Genomic DNA, 24189 nt, shown 5'->3' on the forward strand with positions numbered 1-24189 from the left:
ACACGGAGCAGCTATGGTGACTCCTTTAATGTAACAATCCATTTTTTTTATATATATATACGTGCAAGATCTGAGAACAGTTGCTGCTTTTTGCCCTCCCCCATTGAGTTAACATATTTATAATCCAGACAAGCTCATAACTATCAAAATTTCTAGTAACATTGTCTATAAGTATCCTAGTGGTCATTTTTTATTTCTACTGAATCTTCATTTAGCAACCTAATAGCAAAAATTAAGTTCTTGATTGAAAACCGATCATCTACTCAAGACCACATAGAACAGTACAGCACAGAACAGGCCCTTCGGCCCACAATGTTGTGCCAACATAGCCAATCCCTCCTACCCACAGAATGCCCATATCCCTCCATTTTCCTCTTATTCATGTGCTCATCCAAGCCCCTCTTAAAAGCCCCCAACGAGCTTGCCTCCACCACCGTATCAGGCAACGTATTCCAGGCATCCACCATTCTGAGTAAAGAACTTACCCCATATGTCTCTTCTGAACCTACCCCCCTCACCTTAAATGCATGGCCTCTGGTGTTGGATCGCTCCATAATGGGAAAAAGATATTGCTTGTCCACCCTATCTATACCCCTCGTAGTCCTATGCACTTCCAATAGATCTCCCCTCAGCCTCCACCGCTCCAGAGAAAAAAGCCCATTTGTCCAGCCTCTCCTGATAGCACATGCCCTCTAATAGCATCCTAGTAAACTTCTTCTGCACCCTCTCTAAAACCTTGACATTCTTCCTATAGTGAGGTGATCAGGATTGCACACAATACTCCAAATGCAGCCTAATCAGAGTTCTACAGGGATGCATCATAACTTCTTGACTTCTATACTCAATATTTCGATTAATGAAAGCAAGCATTCCATAAGCCTTCTTAAGCATCCTATAGAATGTTGCTTCTCGGTTTGCCAGCCTTGGGGAAACCCACACAAATGCATTCAAACAGCCTGATTTAATTGCATTAATGTCAACTTCACATCATGAAAAACACCCCTGTAAAAATGCATTCCCCATTTTGCCTGCATTCTTCTGCCTTCTCCCATCACACTACCCCTTTCTGCCTGTGGTTGTGGTGGGGTTAAAGTATTGGGTCCATTACCTTTGGTTGAGGTATTTTTTTCTTTTTGATTATTTGGCTGCTAAGTAATGAATTCACATTCCTATGCCTGAAATGTACAGTAGAACTATTGAAGATAATAACGTATATACAAAATACTTTATTCCAAATGTGTCTTGCACTGACCATCTATAATTGCTTTCAGTTTTTTTATTGCTATTATGAATACAATACTAGTTTGGTTTTCCACTGGGGTACTTACTTCTGAATGAAAGTTTTAAGTCAAAATAAGCCTGGAGTACATAATCTTGAATAGTACTTCATTGTGGTTCTGAGGAGTGTTGTATTGTATTACACTTTGGATAGGTAACTGATAGGTAACTTAACCAAGGGGAATTTTATCAGCTCCTTTCTGCTTGTGGTTGTGGTGGGGTTAATATATCGAGCCCATTACCTTTGGTTCGACTGCATTAGTGAAAGAGCAAGGAATCCTCTGGTGTTCTACTTAACACATCTTGTTCAAGCAACACCACAGAAGAAAATTAACTAGTCATAAATGTGCAGTCTACAATTAACTGTCTTTTTGCCCATATGACTGACGTCACACTTTTGATTTGAAGCTTTTAAAAGGACACAATTTAGAGATGTTTTCTTCTTTTGGAATATTTCTAGGACAGCTACATTAGTTGTTCACTGTATTTCCAAATGCTCATAGAATCCTTTTGTTCAAGTGAAAATCTTCATTATTTTCAGTAGCATAGCCTTTGAAAGGAAATGTTGAAGTATTTACTCTCCAGAACTTTATTTCAACCAAACAAATGTTTTTCTTCTTTACCTTTAAAACTTATCCTTATAAAGCCAGTGGAAGCAGTTCAAACATAGCTCAAGCATTAACGAATTATTTGGATAACTGATAACAGGTTAATTATTTTAGACAATATTGGTTACATTCTGAATAAATAAATTTTGCACATGTCAAACATTGAGAGATTGGTATTGTGCAGTACTTTTAATTTCATCTTTCAATGATATAGAAGTTTTAATTATCTTTGCTATAGTTTTGGCTTATTGTTCCCATTTGCATTATTTTATACTTGCACTTGGGAGTGAAATATTCTTCTACTATCTGATGAAGCTGATAGTAAGATTGTAATCTCTTCCTTTTCTTATGGCCATTCTTCTTGCTTAGCCTTTAGTGTACACTGTGAGATCTTTCTGCCATGAAGCCCATCACATTATTGGTTATAGCATCTCCAAATGTTTAATTTTTGGCAGAACCTCCTGGAAAGCAACCAGAAGTGTGAAAACCATTAGATTAGATTTTTCTGCTAAAAGTCAATTCTGATGTTAAATATTTCATTTTGTTCATGCTAAATGTTTTCTTCCCTATTTTTTGTTTGGTAGTGTATTTGGCTTTGCTAGAGGTTACATCTTTGCCTGTAGGATTTTTAAAAAATATAACTTGTCTTCTGCTCCAACTTTTCTCCAGCAATTACAAATAAATATTTATTTGTAATCGCTCCATCAAAAAACTGAAACAGCTATTTATTTCACAATGTACACAGTTATAAAACCCAACTTCCTTTCACAAGCTCAATTGCACAACAGACATACATAAAGTGTAAATGATGCAGAATTCCATCATAATACAAGTTGTATCACACTCTTCCCAGTGTCAACAATAGACCAGATGTTTCTTTGCATGATTTCAGATATCTTCATCTTTATACAATTAGTTCCAAACAGGGTATGAACTGGTAGTTGCTCCTGCTATTGGTCCTTTTGCTTTTGTATTAATAAACCTAAATTATCAAACAACTTTGGTCATTTTTTAAATCTATCAGACTACCCTTTTCCATGCAGCCATTCCCTGCCACGTTCACTTCGAATTCTACTTTCTTCATTTGATTGCAAAAATGCAACTTTATCAACATTTCTTGAAACAGATTTGAGGTTCAATATACTTGGCTGTTGGTCAGCCCATAAATGGTTTCTTCTTGATGGCAATAAAGAGAACTAGGATTATTGCAGTACTTTTCACAACCTTAGAACATCCCAAAGCACTCTACAACTATTGAGTTCTTTACAAAATATATCTTTATTTTAGGATTTGTTTCAGGTTAACCTGAAATTTTAACTCTGGTTCTCTTTCCACAAATGCTGTCTGACTTTCTGACCATTTTCAGTATTTTGATTTTATTTCAGATTTCCAGCATCTGCAGTCTTTTGATTTTCAATTGCCTGTCTTGTAATTTGTTAAGAAATAAATATTGGCCTGAACCCTGGAGATTACAGTAAAACACCAATCATCCAGCATTCAATTGTTCAGAAACTCTGATGGTCCAGCATCTGGCTCACACATTAGTCCAGAGAATGCATGACCAGAGCCAAGAGTTGGGAGAGCTGCCAGGACTGGGGTCCGGACTATGGGCCGCATATGTGGCTACAGCCAGGGTTGGGGTCCCAAATGTGGGTACATTTGTAGCTGGAGCAGAGGTCCAGAGTGTTTGTTTCCTGCTTGCTTTAAGCTCACTGGGTTCACTGGAAAATTTATTATACTACTATGTAACATGTGTAAATTGTGGAACAAAAACACATTTGGGTTTTACTAGGAGCAATATCCAATAGTTCAGAAAATCTGCTCGTCCTGCACTACCAAGGTCCCAAGGGTAGCCAGAGTTTTATTACTTATTTTCTTTGAAATAGTAGTTTTGGGTAATTTGTTTATCGGAGAGAGCAGGTGAAGCCTCAGTTTAATGTTTTATTTGAAAGACAGCACCTTTGATAGTGTAGCGGTCCCTCAGTAATGTCCTGAAGTGACAGCCTAGATTCTTCTACTCAAGCTTCTGGAGTAGGACTTGAACCCACAACCTTCTGATAGGCAAGGTGCTACCCCATTTAGCCATGGCTGACAATGCCAATAATACACTAACATCTTTGAATGTCTGAGGAAAAAAAGTTCTCGATAACCAAGACGTCAAACCTGGCACAAAGCCCTTGATCTAGCATGCAGCAGTGATCCCCTTCCACCTGCATGCTTCAGACTCATGGACGACCTACAACAGGCACCTCAAAGTATTGGAGAGGTACCACCAATGCTGCATCCACAAGATCCTCCAAATCCAGTGGCAGGAAAAGTGAACTTCTCCCAGTGTAACATCCTCAGCCCAACACTCCAACTACATTTAGACTGCTCCAATGGGCAATCCATATCATTACCAAACCTGACACAAGACTCCAGAAACAAGTCTTCAACTCCAGGCTTTATAATGCTAGTAGACTCAGGATATAATAAAGGAATGATTCACCTAGATATGCCTCTTTTCTGTCTCACCAGTTGCCAATGTGTCATGTCAATATTTTATGCTCTACTCAGTCATGACATGACGATGACTAGACAAGCTGCACAAACAGGATCATACTAGTGATTACACCACAAAGTTCACATACATGATGAAATTTCCAGATCACTCTGAAATAAACCTAGCTGAGCAGTAATTGTTTCCTTTTTGCCTCATCTGTTTATTGGTATGTCAAAAAGATGGTCAGTGTAGGACTGTACAAGGACTGTACAAGGACTGTACATAAGAATAACTTATCTCTATGAAATAATATGGAAATACCAGTCAACATCTCAACCCATGTTTACTTTATTTATTTATTTTTAAACACACATTTAACTTGAGACGAGACTCTGACCAGGACAAAGAAATAGACTAGTTTGCTTGACCACTTCATTTTTTTTATTTCCTATTTTAATAAGTACTGCCAACCCAATGATGAGGAAAGGATCAGGTATCAAGTTCTTGCCAACAGCACTCAGATCAGCTCTTAGCAGATATGCGTGCAAGCACAGCACAGCTCAGCATGACTCGTTGATTTCCCAAAGCTAGATTCTACTATTTTCCTGCTTCACAATTTAGATCATGGTTCTCAACTCAAGCAGCACACTAGTATTTTAGGGAGCAAACATTTTTTTCCAGAAAGATTCTGAGTTAATTCATAAATCAGCTTTTTTTTTTAAAAGCCTTTCATGGAAGTCTCATGTACACTATTTTTATTCCTGTGTTCAAAATATTGGATCAGTTTTCTTACTGTAAGAAACAACCATTGATGACCAGGAATTAAATTTATTGCTGTGAACAGTGTATATTTGAACTATGTTAACATTGTGTTAATATAAAGTCATACGAGAGAACAATGCAGACGGAAGTGGGTCACAAGCCAGTCATCATCTTGCTTCCTTTTCACTTTTCCTTGAAGTCTACCAATACCATGCACAATGCACTGTAAACACTAAAAGTGATCAAGAAGCCAAAATTGTTCTCCAGTTGTATGGTTCTGCTGTGGAATAAAGTGTCCTTTGCATGGAATGGGGTCATCACACAAATGTATATGTAATAATCATAGAGTTGGAGTCACACAGCATAGAATGGAGTCCTTCAGCCCACCATGTCCGCATCGACAATCACTCATTTACACTAATCCTATTTTTCCTATCATATCCCGATGACTGCCCCCCCCCACCCCACCCCCAACCACCTAAACTAGGGGCAATTTACAGTGGTTAATTAACCAACCAACACACATTTGACAGATGGGAGAAAACTGGACTACTCAGAGCAAACTCACACAGACAGCACCCAAGGTCAGGATTGAACCCAAGACTTGTAATTAATAGGTTAAAATGGATACTGCACAGAAGTTACATTCAAATGTTGCATTAACTCTACGTAATCAGAGATAAATGAATTTAAAATGAGTGCTTGATACTTTCATCTAATACAAATCTTATTTAAGTGAATATGTTATTTCATCACCAAATTAACTGCAGCATCGACAATGCCTCAGAAGGGTGTATTACCTGCATGTGTAGGACATCAGGAACCAGAAATTTCACACAGCAGTTTTAATGTAGAGAAATATTAGTTGAGTTTTGCAAACAAACAATGAAACGGATGTCGAGCTAAAAGGAGGGTTGACCAAAGCTGGGTCAAAGAAACGGATTACAAGGAGCTCATAAATAAATGAGGTAGAGAAACAGACACTTGACAGGGTGGAGGTTGGAGAAAATTCACTACATTGGGTGGGCGGGGGTGCAGCCAACTCAGTTACTCAGGTGGGGTGAAGAATGTTAATGCAAGAAAGACTAGGAGGAACTGAACTGTGGGGCTGGATAGGGCTACAAACAATATTAACATAAAGATAAGCATTTAAAATTGGAAGTGTTGGGGAACCCTTTACAACTTCACCTAAACTGACCTGCATATTCTTCTATTTCTTTTGTGAAGATTTATAGATTCCTCTTGATGAAACTGTGCTCTTGCCTCAATTTATACCGACAACAATAAGTTCCATATCCTAAACACTCATTGAGTTGAGAGATTTTTCCCATAATACGTTTACATATTGTAAGTATTAACACCAGTTATCACCTCATAGAAAAGTAGTAACCAACATAAAAAGATCAAGGAATCAAAGGCAAGCAGAAATACAGAAAATCATAAAAAAGGGGCAAAATTAAAAGTACTATATCTAAATGGATGCAGCTTTCACAAGATTGATGAATTAATGACAAAAATAGTAAATGGGTACAAAGGTGACCTCATACCCATTTCCTTCTGCGAGGATGTCTACAGAGTGATCTACGACAGGAGCTGACTATTCAAGAGTATTTGACGTTTAGGAAGGATGGGCAAAAAAATGGTGGGACAGTGACAGAATTTCATATCGACTTTGAAAGTGATGCAGTTAAATCCAAAACTAGGGTCTAAAATCTAAATAATGTAAATAATAAAGGTATGAGGGATTGAGTTTGGTGTAGTTGACTGGGAAATTACATGCAAACGTCTGTTGGTGGACAAGTAATGGCTAGCATTTAAAAAAATAATATAGGATTTGTATTCTTTCAAATATTGTTCCTATTATCATACGAGATTTCCTTTTACTAGCAATGCCATGACTTATTTCAAGCTACTGGTCTTGCAGGCACATCTCTGCAACCAGTCACTTCTCCTAGGAGCATGGCAGATCCTTTGTGAAAAGCACAGATATCCAGTGATGTAGCAGGGCAGTCAGAAGGCTTTCCTACAATACTTGATCACAAATATTCTAAGATTTGAAAGATAATTAGTCCAGTAGAAGCCACTTACTTAATATGGCAACACATCAGTTGTGACAGTAGCTTTACCAAAAACCAAAAGGATTCTCTCAGATGAGAACCAACTGCTTCAATTAATTAATACAGATATGAGATTTTCTTAATGACTATAAATCAAATAGTACCCACACTTGGATTGTAAATCTATCAGTGGAAGTGAAAATTTTCAATAACAGCCTTGTAACAAGTATCTTCACTGAAATATGTATTAATTAGAAATGGAAAATTCAATTGTCACACAAATATTATGAACGGAATTTATATTTGTCTTCCCACCCACTTCAGTCTCTTTCTCATTTCCTTAAAACCGCAGGAACCATTTGTAAAAAAAAACAGAATGTCTCCTTGCTACATTACCCTGAAAGAGGTCAGTAGGCAGTAATCAGCCTCTTTGCAGCTATATATTTAATTCAAATTTTTGACGAGATGGCTCCCTCAGACACATCTCTTAAACATTTCCGAAGGACTGTTCACTTTGACTCCTTAATTCACTCTATCTCCACCAACAAACACCTGCCTTCGCATTACACCATCCCCAGCAGCTGTAGAAAACGCAACAGCTGCCCATTTACCTCTTCCCCTCTCATTACTGAGAGATGCAAAAATTCCTTCCCAGCAAAGCTACAATTCGCTTCTTCCAATTTAGTACACAGCCTTCAGTGTTCATGATGTGGTATCCTTTACATGAGAAAAACCAAATGCAGACCGGATTATTGCTTTGCAGAACACTGCTGTTCAGTATACAAGAGTAATCCTGAACTTACAATTATCTTTCATTTATTCTCCATCTCGTTCGCACTCTGACAGTTTTTGACCATTCTAACAAAACCCAACACAGGTTCCAGGAATAGCAGCTCATCTTTCCAGGCATGATACAGCTTTCAGTACTTGATGGTGAATTCAGCAATTTCAGATAAGCAGCCTTTCCAGTTTGTGACAGAATTCATCAGTTTAGATGCAATATAATCAACCTGTAATGTTACCTCAGTTTTCCCCTCTCTACACATGCTGCTTGACCAGCTGGTATTTCTAGCCTTCTATTAAAATTTCTAGAAAATACAGTGCTATCATCAACTCCAACATTGTCTTTTCCTTTCTCCACTCTTCTCCTTCATCTTCCTCTATTTATACCTACTCTACATAGATCGACCGCGATTAATACACCTTCATCACTCTGTCTCACCCAGCACCAACATAGCTTGGTTTTCCTTGATTACGATTTTATTACAGACATTCCCTTTTCCCTTCACATCTCCCTCTTCTCTGGAACTTAAGCTATACTTGCTTTCTAAATTTTTCTCAGTTCTCATTACAGATCGTTGGCCTGAAATGTTAACTCTGTTTCTCTTTCCTTAGATGCAGCCTGACCTGCGGAATGTTTCCTTTTTTTGTGAGTTTGTATTACATATTTACCTACTGGCAGCATGTCAACGACCCACCTAAGTGGATCAGAGTTTCACCCAAGCTGACAGCTCTGGGATACTGGAATAGAGAAATAAGAAATGCCAACATAATAATGGTCCTTGCCAAATAATTAATACTGTTAACAAAATAATCACATAGCGCCACAAAATGCTGGAAAAAGTGTTGATAGTACATGTTTATTTCTCAAAATTAACCTCCAATTGCAATTGAGATCAATACATTTGCTTTACAGCAAGTTGAAGCACCTGTTAATATCACTTATGTGAGAAATACCCAAATAGGAAAAGCCCATATTAATTCTGTGATACTTACTTGCAGTGCTTCAATCACCATATCTCTTGCTTCAAGTTCTCCCTCAAGCACACTGAAGAACATCAGTAACTCTGACTTGCTGAGATTTTCTAGGTTCATGTTGGCTCTGAGAAACAAAAGTTCACCCAGTGGTTATTGTTGTTGGTCGAAAACATAAATCGGACAAAACTTTATTACATAAAAAAAACACACGCAATTAGGACAAAAAAAAGTCCATTTAAGTGCAAGGTGATCAGTGGTCACAGTGCTGCTAATGTTTAATTTACATTTTTCTTCTGAATGCTGCTTATATGATGCTTTGTGCCTGTTATGCTGCTGCAAGCAAGTTTTTCATTCCACTTGTGCGTACATGTACTTGTGCATATGACAATAAACTTGACTTTGCCCTTCTCTTTTGTGTTTAAAATTGATACAAGGTTTAAGAAACATACTGCAAAGCACAGATGATTCTAGATAGAATGAATCAATAAAGACAGGCCCAATACATTAGCAGATACTTTGTAATCGTTTTCCACATTGAAAAACCCTCCCTTTAAAACTATAAGCAAATCTGTGCCAAATTTAGACTTGTTTGAGCCTTGTTGAACCTCATTAGCCCAGAAATATATTTAAATGTAATTTAACAGTATTTTACTAAAATGCGATACTCATCCTCAAGTATTTTGAGTTTCATTTATAACAGTATTACAAATTATAGCCTATGCCAAAGATTCTTTTTCCTTTCTACAGATACTCCCTGACCTGTTCGGTATTTCCAGCATTGTGCGTTTTAATTTCAGACTTTTCCCACTGTCTAAAGAGGAATAAAAAAAGCCAAGAGGACTTATGGCCTTTCCTGTTAACAAATTACAAGAACAAGGGTCTTCTGTTCAATATTGTGCAACACTACATCGGCACATAAAACATGTATAAGGACCAATGAGTTCCTGGAGAACGAGGGCTCCCTTACAGTACCAATCTTTTGTGTTGAGCGGATCTTTTATATGCAGGCTCTGGAAAATTATTCTGTGTTGCTTGCAGGAAGATTGCCACCGATGCAAGCAATGAACATTGCTAGCACTGAAGTAGTTATTCAAGCTTTTCATCAACCTTTAAAAGCAGATTCCATTCTGAAGGCCAACAGTCATACCTTTTGTTAACCACTCCTCTTTACTACCTTTTTTTGATTGGCTCCATCTCTACTTTTATCATTTGACCTCTGCCTTCCATTCCATCACAGGGATCCTGACAGTGTAAATGCGGGTAGGATGTTTCCCTGGCTTAGGAGTCTAGAACACTGCCTCGTTTTTTAAAAAAAAGGGTTGGCATTTATGACTGAGATGAAAAGAAATTTCTTAGCTCAGTGGGTCATGAATCATTGGAGTTCTCCACTTCAGTGTTTTGTGTAGATTCAGCTGACTGCATTCAAAACAGAGATTGGTCAATTTCTGTACATTAAAGGAATCAGGGGGATAAAGCAGAAAAACAGTGCTCATATGGAAGACCAGCCACCGTAACAAGTGGCCAAATGGTTTATGCTTGCCCTTTTTAAAAAAAATATTTACTTTTGTTTTCTGCCCCTTTCCCATCAGTCTTTTGTCCGTAACTTAAAACTCATGTGATCTAACTTTCCCTAGTTCTGATGAAAGGTTGACTGTTTCTTACTCCATATGCTGCCTGACATACAAAGCATTTCTAGCATTTTTGATTTTTATCCAGTTTTGGTTAATATATGATCTTTTAATTAAAAGAAAGTTTGCCAAATTGGCTGAGAATGTGATCATCCTTTATGTGGAAAGCTTAGAAGCACCAGTCCCAACACCAATTCTGTTATCATCCAATGCATTTATTAATTTCATTCACAGTTCATTCTGGCTGTATTTAATCACCCATTCCTAATTGGCCAAAAAAAAAAGGCAAACTGTGTTTTGGACCACTGCAGCTTGCGTGAAGGTGCCCTCATGTTCCTGCTAAGAATAGTATTTTGAATCAGAAACAATGAAGGAATGTTGTTTTGCTAGTCAGGATGGTGTGTGATATGGTGACAGCAATAGTGCTCTCAAATGCTTGATCCTCGTGTTACTGGCTCTCAGATGTTAAAGGTTTGGGAAGTGGAGCTAAAGAATTTATCTTATAGATAGTACAGCAATCCCTAGGATACGAATGCCCTACTTATGGACACCCCTACGTACAAACAAGCTCCCATAATATTATTAGATTCAAAAGTCTGACATATGTATATACTTTCAATCCTATGAGTGGCAGAACTAGTTTCCTCTCACCACTTTTGTGGAGGTATGGTTAACAGAGTGATTTTAGTGTATTTTCCAACTTATGGACACATGTAAAAATAAAGGGAACCTGTTCATTACCCAGGGATGACTTGTATACATTATAGCCTCATGGTGATAGTTGTGCACTAAGTATAAACATTTAAAGAGGTTGGATGTATTGCTGACCAAGTCCTTAAAGGATACTTCACCCACCAGCTGAAGGGTATTATAGTAATTTAGCTGCATTCACTTGGGTTGGCCCCAACATGGAAGTAAATGGGCTGAATGGTTCAGTACACACTTGCTTTATACACTGAATCATCAAAGAAAACCAAAGCTGGGAACATTAGCTTCAACTTTGGTCTCATTTATTTCAATGGCCTTAAGAGGGGGACAAAATAATGGAACTTCAAGGAAATACATCAGGCACTATAAACATACATAAATAAGAGTGCTGCAAAGTCAGCAATACTTAGATTTTCCTTGAGTGGCTTTGTGCAACCACCAAAAGACCCGATTCTCAGATGTGTCTGTTAACTCTGTTTTTCGTGCAAAGATCAGGGAATTTGTACATAGAATTAATATATACACTGCAGTGTATGGATTAAACTTCTTTCTCAGACCCCATTTCAAGCATAATAGAAAAAAATTAGAGATGTACCTTCAATGTGGATTTCTACACTTAACTCTTATTAAATTTCAGGTCTGTGACTAACAAGAATTCTGATGGTGAAATTCAATGTAATAACACCAGGTAAATTAGGTTCACATCGCAGATTCTCCATGTGGATGTTATAAACCTCAGCTGTGAAACATAAATAAGGAGAAAGCAAAAAAAAATAAGGGTTTGGATAACACACTGTGCAAGTCCAAACTACCTGCAAATGCACAACCAAGTAGCTTTTTTTTTAGAAAAAACAGATACTTACAAAGGACAGTTATGTTGAAATATCACATTAGCATTCTTCCTCTGAGGGTCAGCAGTTGTTTTTCTCCCCCCACAAGTACTTCTCTATGCAACTCACCTACTTCAGAAAAGCTATAAGCAGCCTCTAAATTACTTATATAAATATGCTAGTAGGTTTCTGCACTCTGTCCAGGAGCAGGAGTATGGTTTTATATGTAGCATCCTCACTCAAGTCTAAAGATCAAAGAAACAAGTACATTTTCCACTCTGACTCTTTGTTGTAGAACAAAGAATTCTGCAAATGTTACAGGTGGTTATTTTCAGATAAAATTTCAGGAACTGTTCTAGTTTAAAGTTTAACAAGCAATATACACATTTGTAAATTTTCATCCTGTTCTTACGACATGTATTTTTGTTCTGCACTGTAATTCTGAAGGGATTAAAAGCAACTCCCATGATGTCTCACAAATATACTTGGAATCTGTCAAAGTTATGACTCTCCAAAGTTCAGGAACAGAACATAACTGAAGCTCAGGAACCTATTTGGAAATATTTCTAACATACAATTGTTTTATGGATAAATGCTATGGCTTTTCAAATTAATGTCATTTTTAACATGTAACTGCTTTATTTTAATTCAATGATGTTGGGAACTTCCAGAAACAAACTGAATTAAATCAACTAGTAATTTTTGTAATTATACTGGCTTATTTTATTGGACTTACTTTGTCAGTGAATGTGAATCAATCAGCACATTAAAGCAAATTATTTAAAAGCAATTACTTTAGGGGTGTGCAAATACAAGAAAGCTAAAAATAAATACAGAAAATGCTGGAAAAAGTTATCAGCTCAGACAGCATTTTGTGGAGAGAGAAAAACAGTGTTAATTTTTCAGGTTAATGACCTCACAAAACCAGAAAAGCTATGGAAGCAAAACAACTTTAAAGATATAGATTAAAAGAGTGGGGGAACAAGAGAGCAAAAGAGACTGGCTATGGCAGTAGCTGGGAGTCTAAGTCCCACCTAAACTTGGCACTAAGCTTCATTTAAAGGCAAATTTAAATGTTAGTCCTGACATCAGCAGTATTGACATTTAGCTCAAAAGCTGGAAGCAAAACCCATTCTTGGTGGTGGTGGCAGTAGGAGGCAGAAGTGATGGTCAAAAGCACAGAAAAAAAACTGTAGAAAGTTACTGGTTGGGAAGAAAAGGCCATTAGGACTGAAGAAACCCAAGTGATTCAGCACAGAAGAAAGCCACTCATTCACATCTGTGAAAAAGCCACCTGACCATTCCCCTCCCCCTGCACCTCCCCTCTCCAACACTGCTCCCACCACTCTTCTTTATAATCCTACATATGCTATCTTCAGGTGCACAGAAAATTTTCCCCAATCTCACAAGATTTAGTGCAGAAGGTCAGATTTTGAAAATTATAAGAAAATTAAGAATGGATGTCATAAGTACCCAATAAGACAAAACCCACAGTAGTGTTTTAGTAGATTGCAAATGACGCCTTCACAGCTAGAACTAAATTAAACTTAAAACAATTAAATAACCCTGCCTCTTCCTTAACAAGATTATAGAATGTGGTAAATTTAAACTGGGAAGATTGACTATTTTCTGGCATGGCAGTAGTTCCTATTGCAAGTATAATTTTCACCTCTGAAACTACTTTCAATTCCAAGAGAATTGTTGTGGGATTTCTGCTTCACAAGACTCAAATTCTCATATCCTCTCTTCTGTTTAGCACCACTTCTGCTGTGAATCGCCTTACTGCTGTAATGCTCACAACTAATTAGAAGTTAATAGGCAGTGTTAGAAAAAGTCAGCCATGTCAACAGCTGGGACCCATCACAGAGCAGCAGGAACAAGATTTGCAATTTTCTTCATCACAAAAATTGCAAAATGTATTTTAACAAAAAAAAATCAATGAAATTAAGGTACAAGGGATCCATGGAGATTTGATACATTGGATTCAAAATTGGTTTGGCCGTAGAAAACAGAGGGTAGTGGTGGAGGGGTGTTATTCTGACTGGAGGTCTGAGACCACTGGTGTTCCACAGGGATCAGTTGATCTGGGAGCTCTGTTGTTTGTGATATAAAATGACGTTGTTGGAAATGTAGGTGGTCTGATTAGCAAGTTTGCAGATGACACAAAAGTTGGCAGAGTTGTGGATATTGGGGAAGGTTGTCAAAGGATTCAGCAGGATACAGACCTGTTGGAAATTTGGGCAGAGAAATGGCAGATTGAGTTTAATCTGGACAAGAGGTGTTGGGAGGTCAAATGTAAGAGGGAAGTATACAGTAAATGGAAGGACCCTTAAGAGCATCGATCTACAGAGGGATGTTGGAGTGCAAGTTCATAGCTCCCTGAAAGTGGCAACACAAGTAGATAGGGTGTTACAGAAGGCGCATAGCATACTTGCCTTCATTAGTTGGTGTGCCGAGTATAAAAGTTGGGAAGTCACATTGCAACTGAACAAAACTTTGGTTAGACCACATTTGGAGCATTGTGTGCAGTTCTGGTCATCACATTAAAGGAATGATATGGAGCCATTGGAGAGGGTGCAGAAGAGGTTCACCAGATGTTGCCTGGATTAGAGTATTAGCTATGAGGAGAGGATAGACAAACTCATATAATTTTCTCTGGAGGTTGAAGGGTGAGGGGTGACCTGATTGAAGTATTTAATATGATGAGAGGCATAGATAGGATAGATAGTCGGAGTCTTTCCCCTCCCCACCCCCAGAGGGGAAATGTCAAAAGCGAAATGGTATAGACTTAAGGTGAGAGGCGGAAAGTTTAAAGAAGATTTATGTGGCAATTTTTTTTTAAAAAAACAGAAATGGTAGGTCCTTGAAATGCAGTGCCATAGGAACTGGTGGCAGCAGATAAGATAGCAATGTTTAAGTGACATTTAGACAGACGCGTGAACAGGCAGTGTTTAGAGAGATATAGGTCATGTGCAAGCAGAAGGGATTAGTTTAAATTGACATCATAGTTGGCAGACATCTTGGGCCAAAGGGCCTGTTCCTATGCTGTACTGTTCCATATTCTATGTAAATGAGTACAGGCATCATCCTGGGGGGTAAATCCTTGTTGTGCTACACAGTTAAGGAGTGGCACCCAAACAGCCACTTGCAGCAAATCAGTCTACAAATAAAGACAAGAATAGAAGATTGTTTTGGTTGAACTTATCCAATGGAACAGTTAATGCAACATCAAATAAATTATTCCTTCTTTAAGGACCAATAATTAACATTTGATTTCTACATCTAACACTTTCCAACACAGCACAAAGACTAACGAAAGGAGAAGAAACTAAACAAGCTTGAATATCTGGGCCAACACCTCTTTTCCAGTTCTGATAAAGGGTCTTAAAGCTGAAACTTAGGCTCTGTTTCTCATTCATTGGGTTCTGACCAGTCTGTTGATTGTTTCCAGCATTTTTGTTATTACCTTGGACTTCCAATATCTGCAGCTTTAGGACTTCCATTGAATGTCTGGGGACTTTTGACAGATCAAAAAGGAAAACACCATTTTCGTTTGCTTGACTAACAGAGGAACCATCAACTAAGTTGGAATTGGTTTATTATTGTACATGAGGTACAGTGAAAAACTTGTCTTGCATACTTTTCATACAGATCAATTCATTACACAGTGCACTGAAGTCGTACAGGGTAAAACAATAACAGAATGCAAAATAAAGTGTAACAGCTACAGACAAAGTGCAGTGCAGGTAGATAATAAGGTGCAAGGTCCTCATGAGGTAGTTTATGAAGTCAAGAGTCCATTTTATCGTACTTGGAAACTGTTCAATAGTCTTATAAAAGCAGCATCGAAGCTGTCCTTGAGCCTGGTAGTATTTGCTTTCAGGCTTTTATATCTTCTGCCCGATGGGAGAGGGGAGAAGAGAGAATGTTCAGAGTGGGTGGGGTCTTTGATTACGCTGGCTGCTTTACTGAGGTAGTGAGAAGTATAGAGTCCATGGAGGGGAGTCAGGATTCCGTAATGTGCTGAGCTGTGTCCACAACTCTGCAGTTTCTTGCAATCCCGGGCAAAGCAGTTGCCATACGAAGCCATGATGCATCCAGATAGGATGCTTTCTATGGTGCATCAATAAAAATTGGTGAGGGTCAACAGGGACATGCCAAATTTCTTCAGTCTCCTGAGGAAGTAGAGGCACTGGTGAGCTTTCTTGGCTGTGGCATCAATGTAGTTGGACCAGGACAGGCTATTGGTGTTCATTCCTAGGAACTTGAGGAAAGATTCAAACTTTTATTTAGCAATTTGTTAGAACTTAAAATTTTTTATTTCACAGGGAGAATGAGATTTAAATATTGCATTCTTCAGGAGGAAAGTGAAGAATTATTCAAAAACAGAAGAAAATACCTGGCTTTCTGATAGAGATTATGGGATTAACAGAACCAGCACAAACACACTGGCTGAATGACCACTCTCAATGCCAGGAATCAATAATATGCATTTGCATAAGCACTGCTGGCTCACAGAAACATTGCCAAGCGAGAAGCTTTCAAAGGATAAACTGCAAGAATTCAAGGCCAACATGCTCCCATAAGGGTAAAAGCTAGGGGGTAACAAGTATAGGGAACCCTGGATGTCGAAGGATATTGAGGGTTAGATAAAGAGAAAATATGAAAGCATTTGACAGGCACAAGAAACTATTGAGAAGGGAGACCTGTAAAGAGTGTAAGATGTGTAGGGAAGCACTTAAAAAGGAAATTAGGAAGGCAAAGAGGGATCTTGAACTACAACTTTTGTAACAGGGTTGTGTGTGTGATGTTGCTGTACGAGATGAACCACAAAGACCAATTTCCAGAATTTTGTGGTAAATACATGTCCCACAGGAGATGAATACCAGAAGGAACCTGGTCTTGCATGGTAGACTGGTCCAGAAGGTGAGATCACATGGGATCCAGGGTGAGCTCACCATTTAAATACAAAACTGGCTTAGTGGAAGAAGAGAGCGTCATTGTGGAGGGCTGTCTTTCAGCTTTGAGGCCTGTGACCACAGTGTACCACAGGGATCAGTGCTGGATCACCTGTTGTTTGCCATATATTAATTATTTGGATGAGAATGTAGGTGGCATCATTAGTAAGTTTGCAGATGACACCAAAATTGGTGTTGTAGTGGGCAGTGAAGAAGGTTGTCTAGGGTTAGCAACGGGATCCAGATCAACTGGAAAAGTGGGCAAAGGAATGACAGATAGAATTTAATTCAGACAAGTGTGAACTTATGCATTTTGGGAACCAGGGCAGGACATGCACAGTAAATGACAAGCCCAGAGAACAGAGACCTAGGGGTATAAGAACTTAGCTGTTTGAAAGTGACAACATGGGTAGATAAAGTGGTGAAGAAGGCATGTGGCATGCTTGCCTTCAACAGACAGTGCACTGAGTACAAGAGTTGGGACATCATGTTACAGCTGTATAGGACATTGGTGAGCTGAAATGCTGTGTGCAGTTCTGGTCACCATACTTTTGGAAGGATGTGATTATGCTAGAGAAGGCAGAAAAGTTTCACAAGGATGTCGCTGAGACTGGACGGATTGAATTATGAGGAGAGACTGGATAAGCTGGGACTGTTTTCCCTGGAGCAAAAGAGGCTGATGGGTGACTCTGGAAGTTTATAAAATCATGATGAGTATAGACAATGTGGATGATTTCAGTCTTTTTCCCAGGGTAGGAAATTCTAAAACTAGAGGGCATACATTTAAAGGTGAGAGGGGAAAGATTTAATGAGGACCTGAAGGGCAATTTTTTCCCCACACACAGGGTGGTGGGTATATGGAATGAGCTGCCAGAGGAAGTGGTAGAGGCGGGTACAACTACAATGTTTGACAGGCTCACGAATAGGAAAGGTTTCGAGAGATATGGGCCAAATGCAGGCAAATGAGACTAGCTGAAAGCAGCACCTTGGGTGGCATGGACGTTAGGCCAAAGGGACCAGTTTCCATACTGTATAACTATGATTATCAGGAAAGAGGTGCTCTCAAAGTTGGTATGGCCCATACCCTGTTCCTGTGCTGCAGCAATTACTTGGGTCAACCCATTACACAATCCATTTCAATGTACGAAGCTCTAAAAAGGATGAAAGAAACATATCCAACATCCCCTCATATCTGGGCATATTGTTGCAGAACGTTCCATTCAGTTGGACTGTATTATACCAGTTGACCCTCATAGAAGAGGTTGCGCTAAAGAACTCTGTTGACCAAAAGTCCATTAGGTAGTGGTTTACATGTAATGCCTTTAAGACCCTGCAGGAAAAAGTGGTGGATTTTGTCAGCTGGTTCCTTGAGCAGACTGCCAAAGTTGATTGGCAGGATGCCTCATCACCAGAACTTGCAAACAAGCACCAGGAACATGATTGGTTGGTGGCAAGAAGGGAAGTCCTTCAGTGCAAACTGCTCTTGTGGTGGCTACAGAGAGGATGTATCCACCTCCATGAATGGGGGAGCAAATGACACAGTTACACAGGGTGGAATTGACCAACGTAATCTCAATGTTGTCAGTGGAAGGCAAAGTGTAGAGGGATTCAAACAAGGAGACACACAATTGTAAAATACTTCTGCAAATCAAGAAAAGACAAATGTCACACTAGTTTGTTATAGAACAAATTAATTATTTTTAAAAATAAAAATTGGCAATCACCAGCTTCCTTTGCAAAATAGAGCAGTTCTAAAACTATTAGGTTTTGGATTTGTAACATGAATGAATTGTACACAGTGCAGATACAAATATGTAACACCTCAGCAATGTATGTACAGAAAGTAGATGGAGAGTATAGTACTGTTACACAAGTATGTTGTCCTGCTTTCTTTTCTTAGTATTCCCTTAGTCACAGTGGCATTACTGGGCTTCTGGAGATAATGCAGGAATTTTATAAACTACAAATATAGTGGACCAGCTGCCTAAATTTATTTCCCAACAGAGAATTGGCTACCTCAACAACTGTTGCATGGACTTATTTTCCTGGTCTTTGACATTATTGGTTTGCTTTAAACAAGGTGCCCAGCAAGTGAGAGGCCAAATGGCACACCTACACTCCTGTAATGGAAAGTGAATCTATTGTGTTCATTATTAAAAGCATTTCAAAATATAGTGAGAATGGTTAAAAAAAAGTTTACCAAATAAACTGCAAGTAGTTTAATAAAAGGAATATACACAATAGTCACCCTTCTGCCCTTAAATATTTATTGCTTTAAGATTTAAAATAATGTTTCCTGTTTGGACCAGTCAAGTATATTTTCAAAAAGTGGAAAATACAACTAATTAACTAACCAGCACATGTTACTATCCAGAATTGGTAGCTGAAAGCAGCTCAGCTTGGAAACAACAAAATGCTTAATCCCTTCATTTTAGATCATTGTTCCTTTCTCTGTTTTCCTGCCACATCTGAGCTTTTGTGACCTTGATGCAGCTGTTCCTTACTGAACACACCAGCTCTTTGTCTACTCCATAATAAGTATAGTTTATTGCTTTCCAGATTTAATTTCTTCTGCTTCAAGTAAATTTAATGGAAGTGACAAGTTAATTAAGGCATGTTCAATCCGAATCTAATAGCCTAATTGTGAAAAATGTGCTTAAAACAAAAACTTGAGCACAAAATCTGAATTTAAAGCATTTCATATCAGGTTATTTTAACACACTTAAAATTTATATACATTTTCAAAACAAAATCAACAAAACATGTAAATAAACCATTACACTGTGGCACACCAAGTGTTCAAATGTTGACTTTTAAATTTATATTGAACAAAATTTACTGAGACAGAAATGAAGTTACAATAAGTCAATTAAATGGCATTAACCAATGTTAACATTCTTTATACTAATATAATATCCTCACCGTCTAACTTCAAGGATCATAATGAAGAGGATGCTTTAAAAAAAAGCTTCCATTTCCCACCCTCCCCCACAAAAAAAAGTTAAAACCCTTTTTGGCAAAAGGAATGAAGGAATGACGTAATCCAATAATGGAAAATCTCCAATAACCAAGCAAAACAATATATGAATATTTCCAAATACAGGAGCACACAAGTTTACTAAAAAAACTAATGACATTCATTTTATCCTTTGACTTAAACAAAGTAACTTACAGAGTGCTAAAGCCTCAAGTCAATAGCCTGAATATCAAACATCCAAAAATTTGTACTCAGTAATCTGTTAGAGAGAATTAAGATAATATCTGTTTTGAAAATATAACACATTAATATACACTGAAAAACTGGGGAGTGTCTTTATGAAAAATGGAATTCCTTTCCACAGATGTTAAACATCTTGAAAAAGCCTTTCAGCATAAAATTAAGGTAGAAATATTTAGTAGACAGATGCTCTACAGAACAACAGAGAGAGTTAAGTGTTATTCCACATCAGGCAAAAGTAGGCTCTATCCATGTACATACTTGTAGTTTGATTTGGAGGTATTCAGTGGTGACTGGGAGATTTCTGTATGCCTTAATACCCAGATGATCAAATTAAAACAAAACACCACACGCCAGATTTGCAAATTTGATAATGTTGCCATGGTCCCCTAAATTTGGATGTTAAAGTCATTTAACATTGTGCAATAATGAAAAAGGCATGCACAATAGGGCTTATATCAGGCCATTGGCTTTTAGTTAGGTAGCACTTGGAAACTAATCACAGGCATAATGGCCCAGAATTTGCTTGAGCAGGAATTCTTGTGGCAGTTGCCATGAGTTGGCTTATTTCCTTCAGTTATCAGCCACAGTTTTTTTTTGCATTACAAATTGTTGGAACAGCAAACTGACAATGGCTTGGAAAGTTCAACAGAAATAGAGAAAGTATCAGAAAAAGAAAGAGGGCAATACGACTGGATCAAGGGAGAAGAGGTAAAAGGAGAAGTAAAAAAAATTAAAGATGTAATTTATCTCTAGGAACCATTTGCCACCTGTAGAAATGACAGTTTAGTTTCAATTCTTCCCTTTCTGGGTCTGTCACTTCAGAACCATAAAGTATTGCATTTCCTGTCTCCTATATGCTCTGCAAACACTAGATTTCTATGGTGAGCTAAATTCATATTTCTGTCACAATTCCCACAACTTCTTGCTGTTCAGAGACAAGTTGACAAGAGTGATCTCATTTTGGGGAGGCTAATGACAGAGGGGCACAAATCATCCAGCAATTTGCAACTTACTTCCACAGCTTAAATTACTTTTTTTCCTTGCATTTATAAGGATGTATCCCATGAACATAATGTTATTTTACAGAACAATTCTGAGCCAATAAATCAGTGATACACCAACAAACTTATGTTTACTATGCCCACCAGACTGTTTGAGTGACTTGTGGGGAGGAAAGCAATTACTGTTATTTTTGGTTTAACTATACCACTGAACAAAACAAAGTGATTTCCAAACATTAGCAATCACAGTGTGTAAAATATTCCAGATGCAAAGTTCCAAATTCAGTGCTAACAACCCACAGCAGCACTTATTGATTGAAAGATTACATTGGGTTATTTTTATTGATGGCTAATTTCCACATAGGGTAATTGGACGTCACTTTTTTTAAAAAAGGCATCATTGTGGCAACTTAACATGCCGATTCAATAACTGCAATGAATTATAATCAATTTTTATATCTTAATGTTGGTTTCTTTCAATTAAGAATATTAACAGAGGGGTATCGAGACTGGGTTTTGGAGATCTGGAGAGGCGGTTATTAACACAAAATGAATGACAGTCTAGGTTAGGTTAACTCCAATGCCTCACGCTGCTAGGCTTAACTACCACTCCATGAACAGCATTCAATTATATAATTGGTAGCCACTGATTAAACAAAAGTCTTGTCAAAAAATACTTCAAGTGCAATGAATTAGACAAAAAGGATGTTACTCATAATTCTTCCATTTCAATATTGTCACAGATGGTTAGTCCTTCCAAATGTATATTCATGAGCTTATTACAGAAAGTGTGATCCACTGCCAGCTACTATGCAGGATAGTGACAGCAAAGAACAACTTGTGATAAATCAATAAATAAATGCATGTGAGTAATTAAATAGAGAACAGACTTTAAAGATTTAAACAGGACAATGAAAAATTACAGATAAAAGAAATGAGTCAATAAGATTCAGACTATTAGTCATTCCTAGTGCAATTATAAATTAGATATGCAAATTAAGAACTTTCAAAAAATTAAAAGACTCCTCTCCAAAGACAAGGGAATACCCAATTTGTTTCTGTAATTAATTGCCCTCTAAGGAAATTTCAACTCATGCCATTGTTGCTTCAGCAAATTGTAAATCTTTCCTTCAATTATTACAATAGATAATTTCTTCCTGAACGGTAACACATAAGCATAAAGAAGTGGTTTAATTTGCTTTGAAGTGTTATTTCCGCTATACTCAAACAAAAGCATGGACTTTTTTTAAAAAAATTGTTCAGGACGGTATTGGCCTTCCCCACCCCCCAACTCAAAAAAATGTCTCATCTTTCATAGCCTAAGGATGACCCAAAGTGCTTCATATCCTGTGAAGCACAAGAATATTGAATTTGCTTATATGACATCTTCTATGACTCAGTCACTTTAAAGTGCTTTACAGGCATTTAGATACTTCTAAAATCTTAGTGATTGATATACAGTAAACATGCTTTCCCATTTACTGGACACCACTAACGACTGTGCTGTTTTTTACCCTTTGAGTTTTGGAGGATGTAGTCTATTATTAGCTGGGGGTACAGGGAAAGCACTGAGTTTATTAAATAACTATTAAAATTAAAGGGTTTTTCCCCCATGAAGCTGATCTCTCTCCCTCTACTCAGGACATTTACAACAGCCTCCCCCTCACTTGGCGAAATGCCTCAGTTACACAAACCTCAACTCAGAATTGGGGGGGGGGGGGTGGGGGGAGAAGGGTGAAAATCAAGTTCAGGAAGAATTCTGAACAGAATGTTTGTTTAGGAGGAAAAAAAACATTTAGTTGTTATATTTTAACCTAAAAAGTGTTAAACCACCCTCCCCTCTAAAACAAAATTGTTGGAACCTTTTCCTAGAGAATAAAGATACAGAGAGATTATAAAAGAAGACGAAATGTACATTTACAAGAGTAAACTTGTAATTTACAGTAAGATTTCTAATCTGATTGCAATTCATGATCTTGTCCTTTTTTATCAAGTCAATCATCCCTGCTGGAGTGCCACATCAAAAAACTATTTACAGCTTTTTTTTGTCCAGAAAAATTGACTGGGGGGGGGGTAAGAGGGTGAAAGAAATTAAAACTATAAAGTACAGGACGAAAAGAGTGAAATATTGCTAAAAGGATTTCAAACAAATTCACCTCAAAATTCCCAACAACGTAAATCGACATAAAACATCGAATACTTGCAGTAATCATGAAGAAAACATTTTATTGGGTGATAAAAACTTACATTTAGTGCTGTTTTTCTCCAGCTCTCCGCGTTAACGACCCCACTCAATCTCAGCTTCTTTTCTCTCTCTCACTTTTTTTTCCGCCCGCCTCTTTCGGCGCAGGATGTCATCTGCGTTGACTGGCAACGACTCCAGCCAATAGACAGCCAGGACCCGCGCCACGATTCTCCAATCAGCTCGTCCGCCGGGGCGAGAGGCGAAGGGAGCGGATGGGCGGGGCGGCTGTCTGTCCCGCCTCCGACGCTCCGATCGGAAACTGCGCATGCTCGGTGAAGTGGGCGGGGCTTTCGAGCTCTCTTTGTTTCTCCTGTCGTTCCCCCCACCGTCTTACCGAGGGGGGAATGCGTCACGTCCGGTGGGTGGGGATTCCCCACAATGATACAAACTTTGGACCTAACTGTTGCAAACTTCATTCATATGAGGTACTTGTCTATTGCTCCCTATTTAAAATATATTTACTTATAGATGTTTCATGTAAATCATTTCCTTATGGCTTTGAATTGTTTAATACTGGAAAGAAAATGACAACTTGTCAAGCCAACTTACAAAAACGAGGTATATTTACTGTCGTGTTCTTCAAGTAACATATGAACTTGTTTTTATTGGAGTGTCCTGTTCCGCAAAGAATGCTGAACACTCAGAAACTGAAGT

The 24189-nt window shown here is 38.0% G+C and overlaps 1 protein-coding gene across 3 annotated transcripts in view; it reads right to left on the minus strand.

The window, feature by feature from the left end:
- cttnbp2nlb (CTTNBP2 N-terminal like b) overlaps nt 1–23633 on the minus strand; it is a 62938-nt gene extending 39305 nt beyond the window's left edge. For 2 of the 3 annotated variants that reach the window (XM_052034850.1, XM_052034848.1), the window contains exons 1-2: nt 23538–23616; nt 8964–9069 (exon numbers count right to left, since the gene is read on the minus strand). In XM_052034850.1, the coding sequence (XP_051890810.1) occupies nt 8964–9062 (99 nt within the window). In that variant the 5' untranslated portion in view covers nt 9063–9069; nt 23538–23616. Of the gene's footprint in view, nt 1–8963; nt 9070–23537 lie in introns of all 3 variants that reach the window. The other variant, XM_052034849.1, reaches the window with a different exon arrangement.
- Between the last annotated feature and the right edge of the window lie 556 nt (nt 23634–24189).

Source organism: Pristis pectinata, chromosome 20, assembly GCF_009764475.1.
Source record: "Pristis pectinata isolate sPriPec2 chromosome 20, sPriPec2.1.pri, whole genome shotgun sequence".
NCBI classification, from domain to species: domain Eukaryota; kingdom Metazoa; phylum Chordata; class Chondrichthyes; order Rhinopristiformes; family Pristidae; genus Pristis; species Pristis pectinata.